The sequence below is a fragment of the Nerophis lumbriciformis genome, linkage group LG01, assembly GCF_033978685.3.
Source record: "Nerophis lumbriciformis linkage group LG01, RoL_Nlum_v2.1, whole genome shotgun sequence".
In the NCBI taxonomy this organism is placed as follows: domain Eukaryota; kingdom Metazoa; phylum Chordata; class Actinopteri; order Syngnathiformes; family Syngnathidae; genus Nerophis; species Nerophis lumbriciformis.
In genome coordinates, this window is record NC_084548.2 from 42,133,072 (window position 1) to 42,153,610 (window position 20,539).

Consider the following 20,539-nt stretch of genomic DNA (forward strand, 5'->3'; position numbering starts at 1 on the left):
TGTGTACTTGAAAGAAATATCTACAAAAACAATTTTAGAGAGGACTGAAGCTCCTATAGATTATTTCACCTTTTGTTTTCAAGTCTGTATATCTTAACCTCTCTTCAAAGCCTCGGTCTTTATGCTTTGCTGTGTTTGTGGCCCTTAAAAACATGTATTATTGTAGAATGTTCCAATAAGAGGGGGAAAAAATAAGGACCACTCTCCCATTTCGAATAGTGGAAGTGAGACATTGCAAAGCTCCACAAATATAGACATGTGCCTTGTGAGTGCACGTGCCTTCTGCAGTCAGTGTTGCAGCTTTAGTCAAATACAATGGAAGCTCTCTGTTACAACAGCTGCCATGCAACCAAAATAATATCCACAGTCATTAATACAGCGTGCTTTAAGGTAATTCAAATACCAAATGAATGTAGAGGACAGGGGAAAAAAGTACTTTACCTTACATCATAACAAAGAAACAAGGAAGTCACAATCTTCGTTCAATGAATGTTCTGCAATTTGTCGTCCCCAAAGTAAGAACTGAACTGGGCAAGAAAGCATTTAGGTTTTCAGCACCGAAGGCTTGGAATAACCTACAATCGAATATTAAACTTCAAACTCTAGTTACGTTGAATGAGTTTAAAGCTTCTGTGAAAGGACTGCAGTCTACCTTGTCTGTATGCACATGTGTCATGTGAGCAAGTTTTAATGTTGTAAATGTGATGTTTTATGTATTTGTTTACTGTTTTTAATGTAACCTTGCTGCTGCCCTCTTGGCCAGGTCTCCCTTGGAAAAGAGATCTTTGATCTCAATGGGATTTTACCTGGTTAAATAAAGGCTAATAATAATAATGTGTGTAAATACTGCAATGTTATGTTATGTTCGATCTTTTCTAGGGGTGTAATGTTACACATAATACAATCACTACTTCAGCGGTTTCAGCAAGATTCTAGTTGAATTTTTAACCACTCCTCTTGACAAAATTGGTGCAGTTCAGCTAAATTTGTTGGTTTTCTGACATGGACTTGTTTCTTCAGCATTGTCCACACGTTTAAGTTAGGACTTTGGGAAGGCCATTCTAAAACCTTAATTCTAGCATGATTTAGCCATTTATTTACCGCTTTGGACGTGTGTTTGGGGTCATTGTCCTGTTGGAACACCCAACTGCGCCCAAGACCCAACCTCCGGGCTGATGATTTTAGGTTGTCCTGAAGAATTTGGAGGTAATCCTCCTTTTTCATTGTCCCATTTACTCTCTGTAAAGCACCAGTTATATTGGCAGCAAAACAGGCCCAGAGCATAATACTACCACCACCATGCTTGACGGTAGATTTGGTGTTCCTGGGATTAAAGGCCTCACCTTTTCTCCTCAAACATATTCCTGGGTATTGTGGCCAAACAGCTCAGTTTTTATTTAATCATGGACAAAGATAAGACCTTCTGGAGAAAAGTTCTGTGGTCAGATGAAACAAAATTTGCCATGACATTATGTTCTTTACAAGTGTATGTAAACGTTTGACCACGATTGTATGTACCAATATATATATATATATATATATATATATATATATATATATATATATATATATATATATATATATATATATATATATATATATATATATATATATGTATGTATATATATGTGTATATATATATATATGTATATATATATGTATATATATGTGTATATATATATATATGTGTGTATATATATATATATATATATATATATATATATATATATACATACATACACACACACACACACACACACACACACACACACACACACACACACACACACACACACACACACACACACACACACAGTAAAATGTTTCCAAAAAATGTAGGTGGGTGCAGCTTATATTCAGGTGTACCGTATTTTCCGCACTATAAGCCGCCCCGGGTTATTAGCCGCACCTTCAATGAATGGCATATTTCAAAACTTTGTCCACCTATAAGCCGCCCGGACTATAAGCCGCGCCTACGCTGCGCTAAAGGGAATGTCAAAAAAACAGTCAGATAGGTCAGTCAAACTTTAATAATATATTAAAAACCAGCGTTCTAACAACTCTGTCCCAAAATGTACGCAAATGTGCAATCACAAACATAGTAAAATTCAAAATAGTGCAGAGCAATAGCAACATAATGTTGCTCGAACGTTAATGTCACAACACACAAAATAAACATAGCGCTCACTTTCTGAAGTTATTCTTCATTCGTAAATCCTTCGAATTCTTCGTCTTCGGTGTCCGAATTGAAAAGTTGGGCAAATGTGGGATCCAAAATGGCCGGTTCCGTCTCGTCGAAGTCATCGGAGTCAGTGTCACTGTTGTCCAGCAGTTCTGTGAATCCTGCCTTCCGGAAAGCTCGGACCACAGTTGTGACCGAAATATCTGCCCAGGCATTTACGATCCACTGGCAGATGTTGGCGTATGTCGTCCGGCGCTGTCTGCCTGTCTTAGTGAAGGTGTGTTCGCCTTCGGTCATCCATTGTTCCCACGCAGTTAGCAGTCTAGCTTCGAATGCCCTGTTGACACCAATATCTAGCGGCTGGAGGTCTTTTGTCAATCCACCCGGAATGACGGCGAGTATTGAATTAAGCGCGTAAGCGTGTCTCTTAATGTGATGTTATGAGCTAGCAAATATAACAACTACACTACCCAGCATGCAACGATAGTGACGAGCATGCGCGGTAGCCCTGAGAAGCGTTGTTTTATGCTGGCAGTTAGAATGTGGTTATGAGCACGCTGTGAGTAAACGTTGAGAACTCAGTTAACACGCCTCGTATGCATTATTTATAATTAGACAGACAACACACTTAATAGGAGCCATTTTGGGGTCTTTACATAAACACACAAATGGAAATGAAACGTCACATATCCCAGCATGCACCGCGCGCTTCTTCTTCTTCCGGGGCGGGTGGTTGCTTACAGTAGAAGAAGAAGCGCTTCCTGTTCTATGGGGGCGGGTGCTTACCTTGGCGGTTGCTTGCGTAGAAGAAGAAGCGCTTCCTGTTCTACCGGGAAAAAAGATGGCGGCTGTTTACCGAAGTTGCGAGACCGAAACTTTATGAAAATGAATCTTAATATTTATCCATATATAAAGCGCACCGGGTTAAAAGCCGCACTGTCAGCTTTTGAGTAAATTTGTGGTTTTTAGGTGCGGCTAATGGTGCGGAAAATACGGTACTCTATTCAGCCTGAAAATGACGGTAGTCCTAGCAATTTGCTTCTTTGGTGAAGCGTTCCCAAACATCAAACTTTAACAACGGAAGAGGCTTTTCAAGTTCTGACTACTCCTTGGCGCTGTTGCTAGCCTTCACTCCTGCTAGCAAAACATGGCATCACTGTGTTTGATTATGGCATAGACGTGTGACCATAGGCAGTAACACTTCCTATCCTTAAACGTCTACTGGTTGGTGAAAATCGGTACCATACTTTGTACCTTACTGAAAACTTACCATGATTACACGTCCCGCTAAACCTCTAGTCCAGTAATTCTCAAACTGTGGTACGTGTAACATTAGTGTTGCGCGGGCTCCATCTAGAAGTATGCCCAAAAAAAATCACTTGATTAAAGTACAGTGTTTTATTTTCCTATATTCCTATAAAAATGGAGAACGACTGCTCTAGTCATTTGACCAATGTTGTCACAAAACATGTTACATTTTTTAAATACCATCTTATGCCTATTACACTTAACTCCATGTTGCACTTTCGTTAATGAACTCCCCTCAAACACATGGCCGTTCTATCCTATGTTCTATGCTATTTTTGTTTTTCATTCTACTATTGGACTTTCCTGCCAGCCTGTAGCTATTTTTCTAGGTGAGTGATTCCCATTAGTGCGTCACTTTGTGTAGATGCTGTGATTGGCCGCTGGATCAGGAGATGAGTTTGCATGTCCTAATCTTGCCACCAGTCCAGTCAGGGGATCAGGTGACACAGGGTCTCTTTCGACTGGCTTCTCCTTGCACTTGTCTGTTTAAGCTCATTATGGTCTCACACGGGTGTTTTTGTGTGTCTGTGTTTACAGGTGTGAACGCTTGGAGGAGCAGCTTAACGACCTAACGGAGCTTCATCAGAACGAGATACTAAACCTCAAACAGGAGCTGGCCAGCATGGAGGAGAAAATAGCCTACCAGTCGTATGAGAGAGCACGAGACATTCAGGTTCGTCTTGTCAGGTTGACGCTCGGTAGTCTTTGCTTGGATTGGTTCACCAAAACTCCAGCTGAATTTATTATTTTCAGATACCTGTAGTCTTGTAAATCTCAACACACTTGTTTTTATTTTTTACAGGAAATTTGTAGCAATAACAATGTTAATTTTAGCTGTACATACAGGTGATTCATCTGTCAAAAAAGTATAAACAGAGAATGCTCTTCTGTCATAAGTAGCACTAAAGTCCAAGTAGCACGTTATGTATTTTATGGATTCATATATTCAATTTGCTATCTTTTATTCATTGATTGCAGCACAGTGGCACAGGGGTTAGTGCGTGTGCCTCACAATAAGAAGGTCCTGGGTTTGGGGTCGTTCTGTGTGGAGTTTGCATGTTCTCCCCGTGACTGCGTGGGTTCCCTCTGGGTACTGCGGCTTCCTCCCACCTCCAAAGACATGCACCTGGGGATAGGTTGATTGGCAACACTAAATTGGCCCTAGTGTGTGAATGTGAGTGTCTGTTGGCCCTGCTATGAGGTGTACTCCGCCTTTCGCCCAAGTGCAGCTGAGATAGGCTCCAGCACGCCCCGAGACCCTAGAGGGACAAGCGGTGGAAGATGGATGGATGTCAGAGCAGCAAGCTCATGCGGGAAGCTCAGACAAGTGGTGTAAAGTTGTTCTGCTAGTTGGAACCGGTCAGTGAGTTAAAGACATTATTATCTCATCAGACATGTTGACACACTAAACAGGAAGATGAGACCAAAAATACTCTCATTCTACGAACCTGTCTATTAATCGCAGATTTTTTTTTCCGAAATGACTCATATTTCTCTCAGGGTGTCATCTTCAGCCAATTTCGCCTGGGCTGCATTCCCTGTCTTTGGCAGTAGGGGGTGCTAGAGATCTTTGCTGTCCACATGGGTTAACCACCCCAGGCTGATTTGGGGCCCTTGGCAAAAATTTCATTTTGAGCCCCCCAATTACAATTATTTTCAAACTTTTTTTATTTGCATAAAATGATTTTTATACTGTTTTTAATCAAGCTTGAATTCAATTTGATGCAGGTTTTGTGCTAAAATTAATTCATGGGAAAGAACATGTTTGATAATTAGTTTTTTGTGCAAAATATCATTAGGTATAATAATTTATATAACACTTAATTTCATATATTTACAATAATAAACCCACTCATCATTTCATCAAATGTAGTTTGTATAAACATATTGCCCCTTTCAGATATTTTATGTTTCCTCCTCTTTGTTGTACCTATGAAAAATATTATTTCTTTTAAAATTGAATGATTTTTTTTCAGAATTCCTCATCTCAGTGGTTCTCAAATATTTTTCACCAAGTACCACCTGAGAAAACACTTGGCTCTCCAACTACCACCATAATGGCCAACAGTAGCGTAGTAGGCCTAACTATTCATTAAAAACAGGCCAGAGTTTTTATTTAAAGGGGAACATTATCACAATTTCAGAATGGTTAAAACCATTAAAAATCAGTTCCCAGTGGCTTATTATATTTTTCAAAGTTTTTTTCAAAATTTTACTCATCACGCAATATCCCTAAAAAAAGCTTCAAAGTGCCTGATTTTAACCATCGTTTTAAACACCCGTCCATTTTCCTGTGACGTCACATAGTGAAGCCAACACAAACAAACATGGCGGAAAGAACAGCAAGCTATAGCGACATTAGCTCGGATTCAGACTCGGATTTCAGCGGCTTAAGCGATTCAACAGATTACGAATGTATTGAAACGGATGGTTGTAGTGTGGAGGCAGGTAGCGAAAACGAAATTGAAGAAGAAACTGAAGCTATTGAGCCATATCGGTTTGAACCGTATGACACGGGAGAAAGCGAGGACGAATTTGGCGATCGCCTTCCAACCAACGATTGGTATGTGTTTGTTTGGCATTAAAGGAAACTAACAACTATGAACTAGGTTTACCGCATATGAAATACATTTGGCAACAACATGCACTTTGAGAGTGCAGACAACCCAATTTTCATCAATTAATATATTCTGTAGACATACCCTCATCCGCGCTCTTTTCCTGAAAGCTGATCTGTCCAGTTTTGGAGTTGATGTCAGCAGGCCAGGGAATCTAGGGTCGATAGCTCGCTCGTCTGCGGGAACAAACTGCCGCCATTGCTTGCCGTGCTACCGAGGTCCTTTGTCCCTGAATTGCTCACACACTCCGGCAGATTCAATGGGGGTCTGGCGGCAGATTTCTTTGACTTTATCGTTGGAAATGCATCTGCTTTGAGTGTCGCAGGATATCCACACATTCTTGCCATCTCTGTCGTAGCATAGCTTTCGTCGGTAAAGTGTGCGGAACAAACGTCCAATTTCTTGCCACTTTCGCATCTTTGGGCCACTGGTGCAACTTGAATCCGTCCCTGTTCGTGTTGTTACACCCTCCGACAACACACCGACGAGGCATGATGTCTCCAAGGTACGGAAAACAGTCGAAAAAACGGAAAATAACAGAGCTGATTTGACTCGGTGTTTGAGAAAATAGCGGATTGCTTCCCGATGTGACGTCACGTTGTGACGTCATCGCTCCGAGAGCGAATATTAGAAAGGCGTTTAATTCGCCAAAATTCACCCATTTAGAGTTCGGAAATCGGTTAAAAAAATATATGGTCTTTTTTCTGCAACATCAAGGTATATATTGACGCTTACATAGGTCTGGTGATAATGTTCCCCTTTAACAAGTATATTTTTGGCCACTGTAACATCACACGCAATGCACAAACATCATCTACAATGATACTCCATATACAGTACATGCTGTAGTTATAGACTACTTGGGTGTACCACTAGATGGAGCCTGCGTACTACTAGTACACATTATACAGTTAGAGAATCACTGCCTCATCTAATTGATTCCATGAAGGCATCCCATAAACTGATAGGCACATATATTTTTGAGAGTCGTGGTAACACAAGGCTGCTTAAAATTCAATGTACCCCTCAAGTAATATTTTCCATCTCTATCTCTGAGCATTGTTTCAGTTTTATCATATGGCTCTACGCACAGCTCGTGTTTTACCTATAGTGAGTGATTTATTTGGGACTTGCTTTAAATTGTCTTATGCAGGAGGCCTTGGAGGTGTGTCAGACCAGAATTTCCAAGATGGAGCTCCATCAGCAGCAACAGCAGGTGGTCCAGTTGGAGGGGCTGGAAAACGCCACGGCCAGGATGCTCTTGGGAAAACTAATCAATGTGCTGCTGGCCCTTATGGCTGTCCTTCTGGTTTTTGTGTCAACTGTGGCCAACTGCGTGGTCCCTCTGATGAAGACGCGCTCTCGCTCATTCTCCACCCTCCTCCTCCTCATCCTCACGGCCTTCTTGTGGAAGAACTGGGACGCTCTGTCGACTTACATGCAGCGCGCCCTCCAGTCCCCAAGATGAGCGCCGTACTTGACTTACTTCACTCACAGCAGGTGATGAACGTGTAGCTGCTGTCATGCAGGGACTTTGACAAAAGCGTGGCTAAGATGGCTGCGTGCAAAATCCGGCTGAGCTCATTTGGGACGTCGCTCGGAATCAACGCAGAGAGAGGGAAAGCGAGTTGCGAGCACATGATTCTGAGCTAGTAAAGACAAGACTGTTTACATTTTTAAAAGTTGTCGTGTTGATATCCCTTACATAACAGTGTTGTACTCTTTTTATCTTGAAAGTTAAATCAGCTCTTGCTAATATTTCCATTTTCAATGTTATTTTATTCAGTATCATGTAGCATCGTGCCACCTGGAGAGGAGTGTCGGCAGGAAACTGGGTTCATGCTACTCACCTCAAACTAGTGTAATGATTTGGTGGATTGCCTTGCAGAACACACCTCAGCTAAACTGCAACTGGTAGATTTGAACCAAAACCTCAAACACGGGGTGCTCTTGTTCTTTTTTGCTGTGATCAAATGTGTCAGGATGGAACAGTTTGAAGGACTGGACTGAATGAACCTTTGCCTACTTCCTACCATTTCTAATAGCACACAGGCTTTTATTAATTTTATTTGAAAGTTGCACTGTTAAACAGTATGGATTTTAACTTATGTGGGTGAGTGTATGAAGGAGTGATGCACATGACCTGAGGACATCTGCTGAGTGTCAAACCAATGCAATATTTGCATCTATGAAATGAAGACAAATGACATTAGAGCAACATATTGTCCAAGTAAAACCAATTTTCTCTTATAATTGCCTCCCTCAGCCATGTTGACCTGCAGAGACCATCTCAGACGGACCAGGGGGCTGCTGCTTTATACCCACAATGTTTCCACTGCCACGCCAGTTAAAAGCACTCTGCCCATTTATCAGGTTTTTTCTTTTCATCACACGCTTATGGTCTCTGTGCATCCCTCTTTTTGCTTATGGAGAAATCAGCCAAACCTGAGTCTACCCAGGCATGCTTGAGGGGGTCAACCAGCAGGTCTGTCATGAATGTTGAGACTGATTTTATTGGTAAGGCTTCTTCAGCTTTAACATTATGAGGTATACACTTTGAGTCTGCGTTGTGTGTTGCTAACTCTTGCCTCCCCCTCATCTTGTCAAGGACATGTCAGGATGACCCAGCACATACAAGCTGATGAACTGTACAGCTGCACTTTAGCACTCAATTAGACATCACATACTGTAGGTTAGGCCTTTTGATTCGCCACTTTTGGCGACGAGCGTCCTCAGAGAGAGGGGTCCACCTCGCTCACATTACACTCACTTTATGGCAACGTGATGCTTTTCAATTTTGCCGAAAACTAAAAGTTTTTATTTGACCTCAGCATGACCTTGATGTTGGTTTATGTGATAAACCACTCCAGTGCCTTTGGACATGCTTTTCCAAGTGTGGAATAAATAAAATGCATTCCTAATCTTGTGATCTTCCTCTTTCTCTTTTTGTTTTTTAAAGATCTGGTTTTAGTCAAATCCTGTCTTGTTATAAGCAGATGGGCTCTAAATGATGTAAACGACTGTTCATCTTGTGACCACTAGATAGCGCTCTTAAGCCTTACGTAGTGCTGCTCTTGCACGGGCGTGGAAGGCTGTGGACATGTGGAATAGATGCGAGTGGTCTGTTATCAGTGAGGCGTTGTGTCCTTATCAAGAAGGAAGCAGGTTAGTGTGGAAGTGCTCCTTTCTAATGACTGCTGCAGATCAATGCAAGTGATGGATGGAGTGAGCACAAATTAGGTGACGTCTGCTGACAGCTCTGACCCACATCCTTGGCCCAAGTTGCACCAGGGCTTAGGCTTTTTGTGGCCCTAAACAAGAAAGTGTATGTGGCCCCATTTTGGTCTTCAATATTACTAATGTAACATGTTTTGGGTGTGATTGCAGCCCGGTGAGTATTGTTGAGGTTTGTGGCTTGTAAAAGTGACTATGTGGGTGTTACTGCAGGCCTAGAGCACTTTCTTAATGTTAAAAAATGCTCCTAGAAAGTCTTAAACAGGTTCCAAATAGTTATTCATTAAATAATTTAGTACGACCAGGCCCAAAACCAATTAAAAGCGATAAACAAGGGTTTATATTTGGCAACTAGAAGTAGTTTATATGAAAAGGTTAAAAAGTTTGATAGGTTCAAGTGGAGAGAAAAGTGATATCTCCTATGTACCGGAGTGAAGCCAATTCGAAACCGCAATGCCGCTTAGGCATTAATTTGAAAAGTAAACAAAAGACAATAAATGGGCAACAACTATGAAAATACAAATGTTCCTTTTTACATTATCTTTAGGAAAAAGTTTGGTTACGATATAAAGTTAACTAGTACGGTCGTTTTAAGAACTACAGACGTCAATCGAGCAATCAATCATGGTTTATTTGTATAGCCCTTAATCACGAGTGTCTCAAAGGGCTGCACAAGCCACAACGACATCCTCGGCTCAGATCCCACATCAGGGCAAGAAAAAACTCAACCCAATGGGATACAATGAGAAACTTTGGAGGCAACCGGTGCAATGGACGTGGAGTGGATCTGGTTAATAGTGTGAGAGTCCAGTCCATAGTGGATCTAACATAATAGTGTGAGAGTCCAGTCCATAGTGGAACTAACATAATCGTGTGAGAGTCCAGTCCATAGTGGGGCCAGCAGGGGATCATCTTGAGTGGAGACAGGTCAGCAGCGCAGAGACGTCCCCGACTGATGCACAGATGAGTGGTCCACCGCGGGTCCCGACTTTGAACAGCTAGCGCAACATCTGTGGTCACCAAAAAACCTATGTACACAGGAGAGGGGGGCAGTACATTTATTTTTAAATCAAACCTTAAAATCTGTCATTATGACGGAGTTCACAGTGATGCAAAATGAGCAATTATCTCTATGGGCTTTTGAATGACTCACCGTTTCAATCAATCAATCAACAAGCCACAACGACATCCTCGGTACAGAGCTCACATAAGGGCAAGGAAAAACTCACCCCAGTGGGACGTCGATGTGAATGACTAAGAGAAACCTTGGAGAGGACCGCATATGTGGGTAACCCCCCCGCCCCCTTTAGGGGAGACCGAAAGCAATGGATGTCGAGTGGGTCTGACATAATATTGTGAGAGTCCAGTCCATAGTGGATCTAACATAATAGTGAGAGTACAGTCCATAGTGGGGCCAGCAGCAGGAAACAATCCCGAGCGGAGACGGGTCAGCAGCGCAGAGATGTCCCCAACCGATGCACAGGCTAGTGGTCCACCCCGGGTCCTTAGACTTAGACTTAGAAAATCTTTAGAAAATTAGATTTTCTGAGCTCAAACGTTGACTAAAAGTTTAGTAGTTTAGCATGAGGCACTTCAAGTAGAACAGACAAACACCTGCAGAGCCCGACAACCACAATGGTGAACATTTAGTCAAGTGACCAGTTGCCATAATCATGTGCATTCCCACCCCCAGTTGTTGTGGCCCTAAACAATGGCGTAGTGTGTTTATGCCTATGTTGCACTTTATATCGTCGCTTCCCTAAACTGCCATGTTTGATGTGCAATTACCCAAATGGAGAGGCTATCTGCTCTGACTTTAAGTATTGCATTTATTCAAGCACGAGTCTTCTTAACATTCATTTCCATTCTAATGTGCCAGACACACACAAAAAAATATCCCTCCTCATATTGTTGAGTGGGAGAGCATGTGTTGGGTGCTTGAATATTCATGATGGTAGAAAAAAATAGAAATGTGAATGTCAAAAAATGGAAAGGTGTGCTAATGTGCCCATCTGGTTGCACTTTCACGGTGCTTACTGTGCCGTGTGTGGATCTGCAGAACTAATGTGAGGGTTGAGGGACGGAAGAGCCCAGGAGGAGGTGAGATGTGGTGACCTGTCATTAACCTCAAGGTGAGTGGAACCAAAAAGGGGTTGTCTTCAAAGGAGGTCGACCATCACAACTTCCCAAGGCAGGATACGATTCTTCATATTTGGGCCGGTCCCTGTCACAAACACTCCATGCGGTTGTTTAGGGCCACAATCACTAGGGAGGGCCTCATAATTATGGCGACTGGTCGCTTATTGTAAGTAACTGATCATCAGTGTGGTTGTTGTGCTGTGCAGGTGTTTGCTCTACTTTGATGGACTGACTTAGATACTTTTACGCCTTATTCCTACTAAACTCAGTTTTAGCTTTGTTTAGCAGCATCGTGGTCGCATCCATTCAAACCTCCATAGAAATAATTGCTAGTTTAGCATCGCTTCTAAAGCTGTCAGCATGACAAATTAATGGCCCACTTCTTGTGGCCAAGAGTGATACAATAAACCCTTGTTTGTCGCTGGTGATTGGTTTCGGTCCTGGCCGTGGTAAATGAACTTCCGCAAAGTAGGAATTATTCATTTTAAATGGAATATTTTTTATAGTTGGAGCACAAAGAACACTATCACTAGGCTGCAGTCAGCTCTGTATATTCAACTGACACATAGCCCTGAATTCAGTTGAAAACCTGATAGAGGAACTTGAACCACCGAAAACACATTAGCACATCCTTGCATTGCCATTTTCATCTTGCTAGCAAATATAACACTTGGGTCCAAACTTGTGATTTACATAACTGAGGTGTTCCTCAAGGCATCCCTTTAAGTCAGGGGTGTCAAAGTCAAAGCCCGCGGGCCAAGTCCTGCTCGCAATTGAATTCTCTACGGCCCTCGTCCGGGATGATATTTGATTCGTGTTAGAACCAGCCCACAGGCCACAGCCACCTGCTACTGTTTTGCACGCACCAATACTCCATCAGTGTTGGCGCTAGAAATTTTCAAAATGGGGTCCCACTTTTTTGTAAGCGTTTTGATAACAAATGATAAATGTATGCTTAGTCCTGTTATATATCACATTCTATATTGTGTTTTTCAGTCATTCAAACAAATAATACAAAAGAAAACAAATTTGTATGCATATGTAAATGTATTCAGTGATAAACATTCATTCACTTTTTTCTTTCCTTCATGGATCTAAACTCTACTGCTGCCGGGTATTTATTTTCTATACTTTTATTGTCATATTTTCAGAATGTGATTGTTCTATTTTTGGCCAAAGTAAGACAAAGAAAACAATCTTAAGTTGTCTTTATTTTTTAGTTTCAATGCCATGATTTTAATAGTCCAGTTTCCCCTCCATGCGGCCCCTGAGTTCAAATGAGTTGGTCACCCCTGATGGACAGTATTACAGTATATGTAACAGCTGCAGCCAAAAAAGAAAAAAAGAAAAAGGGCAGCATAAAATAGAGAGTAGATCCAGCAGAAAGTAGACATTATAAACAAAGAGAGGTAGCTAACATGGAAGCGGTCGGACAAATAAAAAAACAAAACTTGAGATTTCCTGCAGGCTGGATTTTGGACGCTGGCAGGCCGCTATCTGCCCGCGGGCCGTAGTTTGGAACCCCTGATCAAAACTTTACCGCTGCCGGGTATTTTTTCCTATACTTTTATTGTAATATTTTCAGAATGTGTTTGTTCTATTTTTGGCCAACGTAAGACAAAGAAAACAATCTGAAGTTGTCTTTATTTTAACATATTATAACATGAAACGATATTATCCAACCATCCATCCATTTTTCTACCAATTTTCCCTTTCGGGGTCGCGGGGGGTGCTGGAGCCTATCTCAGCTGCATTAGAAGGCGGGGTACACCCTGGACAGGTCGCCACCTCCTCGCAGGGCCAACAGATAGACAGACAGCTGGTAAAAAGAATTATGGTAAAGGGAGAACTCCTTAGTTTTCTGTTAATGTGGCCCTTCCAACCCGTCCCTGTCCTGGCGCGTTAGTTTCTCACAAGCAGTCAAAGACTGGCTTATAGATGACTAGTCCTGCTCACATTAACAATACCAGGCAGGTAGTTGAACATCACATGATAGCCTGGCGGGATCCGTCTCTTCTGACACCAGAGTAACATTCCAGTCTGGTAACAACGCAAACTTTTTTTATGTACCGGTATGCAAAATCAATGTGGTATATGGCTATTGAATGATACCCTTATGAGTACCATCTGATGGCTACTGCACTGAATGTGGACTTTGATAAAAACTGCTGCACTTTATATATTATATATTATAATATATATATATATATATTCTAAATAATAATCTATATTATAATATATATATATATATTCTCCCGGCTGGCCTGGGAACGCCTTGGCATCCCCCGGGAGGGGCTGGACGAAGTGGCTGGGGAGAGGGAAGTCTGGGCTTCCCTGCTTAGGCTGCTGCCCCTGCGACCCGACCTCGGATAAGCGGAAGAAGATGGATGGATGGATGGACTTTAAATCAAGCTGCTAAAATACTGTAAATGATTTGTAACTCACATACCCTCTATGTATTGTACTTGTGTTTTAAATTGCTTATCATGGTGTAATTTTTATATTGTTGTGTATTTTCAACCATGTTTACATTTTAATTGTGGATGTTAGATAACCTACTCAGTGGCCTAGTGGTTAGGGTGTCCGCCCTGAGATCGGTAGGTTGTGAGTTCAAACCCCTGCCGAGTCATACCAAAGACTATAAAAATGGGACTCATTACCTCCCCACTCAGCATCAAGGGTTGGAATTGGGGGTTAAATCACCAAAAATGATTCCCGGGCGTGGCCACCGCTGCTGCCCACTGCTCCCCTCACCTCCCAGGGGGTGATCAAGGGGGATGGGTCAAAATGCAGAGAATAATCTCGCCACACCTAGTGTGTGTGTGACAATCATTGGTACTTTAACTTTTTTAACTTTTTAGATGCGCCATGAAAAGGACTCCAGATGGGAATTAGCATGGTGTTAAATCTGGTGCAGCCTTCAACTGCACATTGTCCTTCAAATAAACAAATACAAACAAACAGGAGGAACACTAAAGACCGAAATGGGGCCACAAACTAAATCGTGTTTAGGGGCTACATGCAGCAAGCATGTTTTTTTAAATTGCGTAATTAAGATTTCAATGACGTCATTTCACTACGTCAGCTTTATTGATTAAGTCAGAATAAGTTGCGTGTGCATGTGAAGAAAGTTGTGTGCATAGAGGGAGTGAGCACTAAGAGTGAGCACTAGGAGTGCATGAGCACTAAGAGTGAGCTTTAAGAGTGTGCACTAAGAGTGAGCACTATAAGAGTGAGCACTAAGAGTGAGCACTAAGAGTGTGCACTAAGAGTGAGCTTTAAGAGTGTGCACTAAGAGTGAGCACTAAGAGTGAGCACTAAGAGTGAGCACTAAGAGTGTGCAGAAAGAGGCACAGCCTGCAAAAAAAAAGGAAGCACGACTCGCCTTATCGCGTCACTCGCTTTTAGGCGTGAGGCAGGAAGCAGCCTTTCCTCCCGGATTGTCGCTCTTGGAACAAACTCGCAATATTGTCTTTACTCAATGCAACCCTCGGCCCAGAAGACGCGTAAGCCGAGCAGAAGGAAATATGCCTCCTCCGATGGAGATCGCTCTCCTGCTCCTCGGCGTCCTGCTCGCCCTGGAGGCGCGCATGAGGAGCGCCAGCGCGCTGCGCATCCAGCAAGCCTTCTCGTCTCCCAACCACACCAATAATTTCGTGGTGGACCCGGCGTCCGGCAAGATCTACCTGGCCGCCGTCAACAGCGTCTACCAGCTGAACGGGACGCTGAGTGTGGAGGCGGAGGAGCGCACCGGGCCGGTGGAGGACAACCTGTTGTGTCATGCGCCGCAGCTCCCGCAGGCTCCTTGCGAGCATCCCAAGTCCCGCACCGACAACCACAACAAGCTCCTGCAGCTGGACCACCAGCAGAAGGTGGTGGTGGTGTGCGGCTCTGTCTACCAGGGCTTCTGCGAGCTCAGGAGGATGGGGAACATCTCCCAGATAGCCGTGGAGTTCCCACCCCAGGGGGAGAAGACTGTCTTCCCAAGTATGCTCAACATCGCCGCCAATCACCCCAACGCCTCCACCGTGGGGCTCATCTTGAGAGGTCACGGGGGCAACACCCGGCTGCTGGTGGGGGCCACCTACACGGGGGCCGGGACGCAGTTTTTCCCCAAAAACCACAGCAAGGAAGACCTGCGCTTTGAGAACACGCCAGAAATCGCCATCCGTTCCTTAAACATCCAGGATTTATCCAGACTTTTCACTTATGACATCAACCCGTCTGAGGACAACGTCTTTAAAATCAAACAGGAGGCAAAGACCAAAAACAAGCTCAACTTTGTGCACGCTTTCATCCATCAGACCTACTCCTACATCGCCTTTAACAATGATGCCAAAATGGGCCACAAAGAGAGCCAGCCCAACAGCCTCCTGGCCAGGATCTGTCTGGACACCAACAGCAGAAAGCCTACAGGACCGGAGAGCAGAAAGCTGACAGAGTCCTACATCCAGATGCCCCTCCAGTGTGGACACAACGGGGACATTTATAACCGCCTTCTGTCCGTCTACCCGGCTGACATCCACACAGAGGAGGCTCAGGGCACAGAGCCGTATCTCTTTGGGGTCTTCTCCAAGGGGGACAGAAAGTCTGCACTGTGTGCCTTCAAGTTTGGGGACATCGAGGAGGAGATCCGGCAAGGTCGCAGGAGCTGCTCCAACTACCCCAGCAGAGACGTCCAGGTGCTGGACAGTGTCATCCAGGGCTCTGGAGCAGCCTGCATCCAGAAATGGAACCTAGTGGTAGGAATCACGCACGTTCAATTATTCTCTGTGGGCTACTGTGGATTAGGACTGCAGCTACTGATTATTTTAGTCATCGAGTCATCTGTCCTTTCATTTGTACCATTAATCGAGTCATCTATCCACGAGTTATGTTCAATTAATCAAGTAATCTATCCATGAATTTGTTTGATTAATCGAGTAATATATCCATTAGTTTGTTCGGTTAATTAAGTAATCCATTAATTTTTTTGATTAATCTATTGGTTTGTTCAATTCATTGAGTAATCTATCCATTAATTTGTTTGATTAATCGAGTAATACAACCATTAGTTTGTTCGGTTAATTAAGTACTCTATTCATTTGTTCGATTAATCAAGCAATCCATTGGTTTGTTCAATTAATCAAGTAATCTATCCATGAATTTGTTTGATTAATCGAGTAATATATCCATTAGTTTGTTCGGTAAATTAAGTAATCTATTAATTTGTTCGATTAATCGAGCAATCCATTGGTTTGTTGAATTAATCGAGTAATCTAGCCATTAATTTGTTTGATTAATCGAGTAATATATCCATTAGTTTGTTCGGTTAATTAAGTAATCCATTCATTTGTTCGATTAATCTATTGGTTTGTTCAATTAATTGAGTAATTTATCCATTAATTTGTTTGATTAATCGAGTAATACATCCATTAGTTTGTTCGGTTAATTAAGTACTCTATTCATTTGTTCGATTAATTAAGCAATCCATTGGTTTGTTCAATTAATCAAGTAATCTATCCATGAATTTGTTTGATTAATCGAGTAATATATCCATTAGTTTGTTCGGTTAATCAAGTAATCTATTCATTTGTTTGATTAATCGAGCAATCCTTGGGTTTGTTGAATTAATTGAGTAATCTACTCATTAATTTGTTTGATTTATCGAGAAATATATCCATTAGTTTGTTCGGTTCATTAAGTAATATATTAATGTGTTCGATTAATCGAGCAATCCATTGGTTTGTTCAATTAATTGAGTAATCGATCCATTAATTTGTTTGATTAATCGAGTAATATATCCATTTGTTTGTTCGGTTAATTAAGTTATCTATTCATTTGTTCGATTAATCGAGCAATCCATTGGTTTGTTGAATTAATTGAGTAATCTATCCATTAATTTGTTTGATGAATCGAGTAATGTATCCATTAGTTTGTTTGGTTAATTAAGTAATCTATTAATTTGTTTGATTAATCGATTAATCTATTGTTTTGTTCAATTAATTGCGTAATCTAGCCATTAATTTGTTCAATTAATCGAGTAATTAGATCAACCACTTTGTAGGCTCAATGCTCATTTTAGGGAAAATAGTTGGAAAAAACCAACAATTTTCTGCTTGCCATAAACTTCATTACTTTCTTTTTATAATAAATGCACATCATCAACATTGAAATTACTCTTTTAACACATGTGCATTGATAAATATAATAATAATTACATAAAATCAACACTGCACAGATCACAGCACCCATACACCACTGCGCCTTTGTGCGCTCTATTGCAGCAGCCGTGCGGAAACTACGTTCACGTATTTTAAGTTCCGGGCACTCCATGTGGTATAGATTTTATGAATTTGAATTAGTTACACTCATTAATCAAAGGCTTTTTTCCTTATCAATTTAGTCGATTTAATCGATTATTCGTTGCGGCCCTGCAGTAGATCATTTGTCATTACATGTTGATTATTTTAGTAATTGAGTAAACTATTGATTAGTTTGTTCGATCAATCGAGTAATTAGATAAAACACACTATAGCCTTAATATGCCCATCATCAACATTGAAGTTGCACTAACATGTGAACATCAATGAAAATATGACTAAAATAAACTATCCGCTGTTTGCCACCAGACAGATCACGACACCTCATGCCATTGCAGAGGTCATGCAAAAACTATATCTGTGGAGCTAAAGTTCAAAGCACTCCAAGTATTTCGTATTTTATCCATTTTTATTGCTTGGGCTCATTATTCAAATATTTTTTTAATCAAAATAATTGATTTACAATCATCCCACAGCACATTGTGATTCAGATATTGCAACTTAACCACATTGCAGGTTTTATGGGGATATTTTTTTTAAAGCATATTCTAAATTTTGTTGTTTCTAAATTAAGCATTTTCATAAAAATGTCTAAATAGACTTCAAATATCAATACTACAAGTAGTACTGGCCACTACACTAGAGGAGACCAAACCAATCAGAGCACGCTGTTCAGTATCGTGGCCACTGATTGGCTCAGCCTCAGCCAGCATTACTATATTGGATTAAAAGAGTGTAAAGGTGACTGAAGTGTGTTATTTTGTGTCTGGAGGGCTCTCATAATGTTGAAAAATTTATTTAGAAGGTCGTCAACAGGATGCTTATGCTCTAGCTTTGAAAACATTTTATTTATAGTAAATATTCCTACTTTGCGGAAATTCGTATATCGCGGTCGCGTCCAGAACCAATTAACAGCGATTGACGAGGGACTATTGTACACTGTGGTATTTGGCTCGACAACTTCATGAAAACAACATGAAGACAAAATGTGCGTAAAAGCTTCCAAAAATGCTAAGTGTACGACGACAAAATGTAGGATTTATCATTCCTTTGACTTCATTCCAGCGTGGACAAAGAAGTTGCTTGTGATGTATGAAACTTTCTGGCCTGAGGTTATTGTGCCTTAAAATGGTCAAATGCACTCGTGACGGCTGTCTTCTCCTGGCAGCACAAATTCATAATCATGAGTTGTAAGTGAAGGAGGAATCCCCTTTGTCACAAAGTGAAGATACCCCATAGCCAGGCTCAAAGGTTATGGGAAGTGAGACTCCCCTCACATCCAGCAGCTCACCAAGCAGAAAAGGGTCATTAGTTTGTTTTTTCCATTGTCTTGTATTTTCCTGCATCTGCGGTTAGAGTGTTGCCGAACCACAAATATGGCGGAGAAGAAAGAGTTGCCTTGTCGCACTCAAAGAGTCAGATCATATCTCATATTTCCAACTATGCAGCATTCATTTCATTCATTTGTGTGACTTGAAACCCTGATCACATGCTTCACAAGACAAATACATCATACAAAATAAGCTCGGTTGCTGCATACTCAAGGGCAAAACAAAAAGAAAGACACAAACACTTAGATTTAATCTTTAAAAAAAAATTTTTTTTTAAGTTGAAATGGGGTGATTTGTTTTGGACATTGTCTTTACAGTTTTTTTCTAAAGATAAAAACACATGTTAAATAAAATATTTAATTCTTTCATTTGTGCTCAATTTGCACAGTCATTATCTTTGGATCTGTTCTGTCTCTAGACAATGTAGTATTGAAGGCTTATTCTATTCCAGTGTTTTTCAATCACTGTGCCGCGGCACACTAGTGTGCCGCGAGATACAGTCTGGTGTGCCGTGGGAGATTATCTAATTTCACCTATTTGGGTTAAAAATGTTTTTTGCAAACCAGTAATTATAGTCTGCAAATTTTGTGTTGTTGTTGAGTGTCCAGAGCTCGGCAGAGTAACCCTGTAATACTCTTCCATATCAGTAGGTGGCAGCTGGTAGCTAATTGCTTTGTAGATGTGGGAAACAGCGGGAGGCAGTGTGCAGGTAAAAAGGTATCTAATGCTTAAACCAAAAATAAACAAAAGGTGAGTGCCCCTAATAAAAGGCATTAAAGCTTAGGGAAGGCTATGCAGAACAAAACTAAAACTGAACTGGCTACAAAGTAAACAAAAACAGAATGCTGGATGACAGCAAAGACTTACTGTTGAGCAAAGTCCACAATGTACATCCGAACATGACATGACAATCAACAATGTCCACACAAAGAAGGATAAAAACAACTGAAATTATTCTTGATTGCTAAAACAAAGTAGATACAGGAAATATCGCTCGAAGGAAGACATGAAACTGCTACAGGAAAATACCAAAAAAAGGGAAAAAGCCACCAAAATATGAGCGCAAGACAAGAACTAAAACACTACACACCGGAAAACAGCAAAAAACTCAAAATAAGTCACAGTGTGATGTGACAGGTCGTGACAGTAGACAGTACATTTTAAATGTGCTTTATAAATAAAGTTGATTTGATTTGATACTTTGAGACAAGAGAATTGTGATGCCTGGTTGGTTATGGTTTAAAGTCATATCCGACAATTGCGACAACGACTTTTTACTGTCAACTGAGTTTCGTTTTTTAATGATTTCTGCTGGGGGTGTGCCTCCGCATTTTTTCAACGCAAAAAGTGTGCCTTGGCTCAAAAAAGGTTGAAAAACACTGTTCTATTCAACCATTTTCAGGTGATGTGTAAAGAGGAGGGGTG

At 41.3% G+C, this 20,539-nt stretch overlaps 2 protein-coding genes across 6 annotated transcripts in view; both read left to right on the top strand.

Annotated features, from left to right (window-relative positions):
* Positions 1 to 9,029, top strand: part of tmcc1a (transmembrane and coiled-coil domain family 1a) — a 152,938-nt gene extending 143,909 nt beyond the window's left edge. For all 5 annotated transcript variants that reach the window (XM_072913509.1, XM_061982085.1, XM_061982109.2 and 2 more), the window contains 2 exons: positions 4,028 to 4,163; positions 7,262 to 9,029. In XM_072913509.1, coding sequence (XP_072769610.1) covers positions 4,028 to 4,163; positions 7,262 to 7,576 — 451 coding nt within the window. In that variant the 3' untranslated portion in view covers positions 7,577 to 9,029. The remainder of the gene's footprint in view (positions 1 to 4,027; positions 4,164 to 7,261) is intronic.
* A 5,866-nt stretch (positions 9,030 to 14,895) lies between these two features.
* The window catches only part of plxnd1 (plexin D1), a 166,851-nt gene continuing 161,207 nt past the window's right edge, over positions 14,896 to 20,539 (top strand). Inside the window, exon 1 of the mRNA XM_061982171.1 lies at positions 14,896 to 16,223. Coding sequence (XP_061838155.1) covers positions 15,009 to 16,223 — 1,215 coding nt within the window. The 5' untranslated portion in view covers positions 14,896 to 15,008. The remainder of the gene's footprint in view (positions 16,224 to 20,539) is intronic.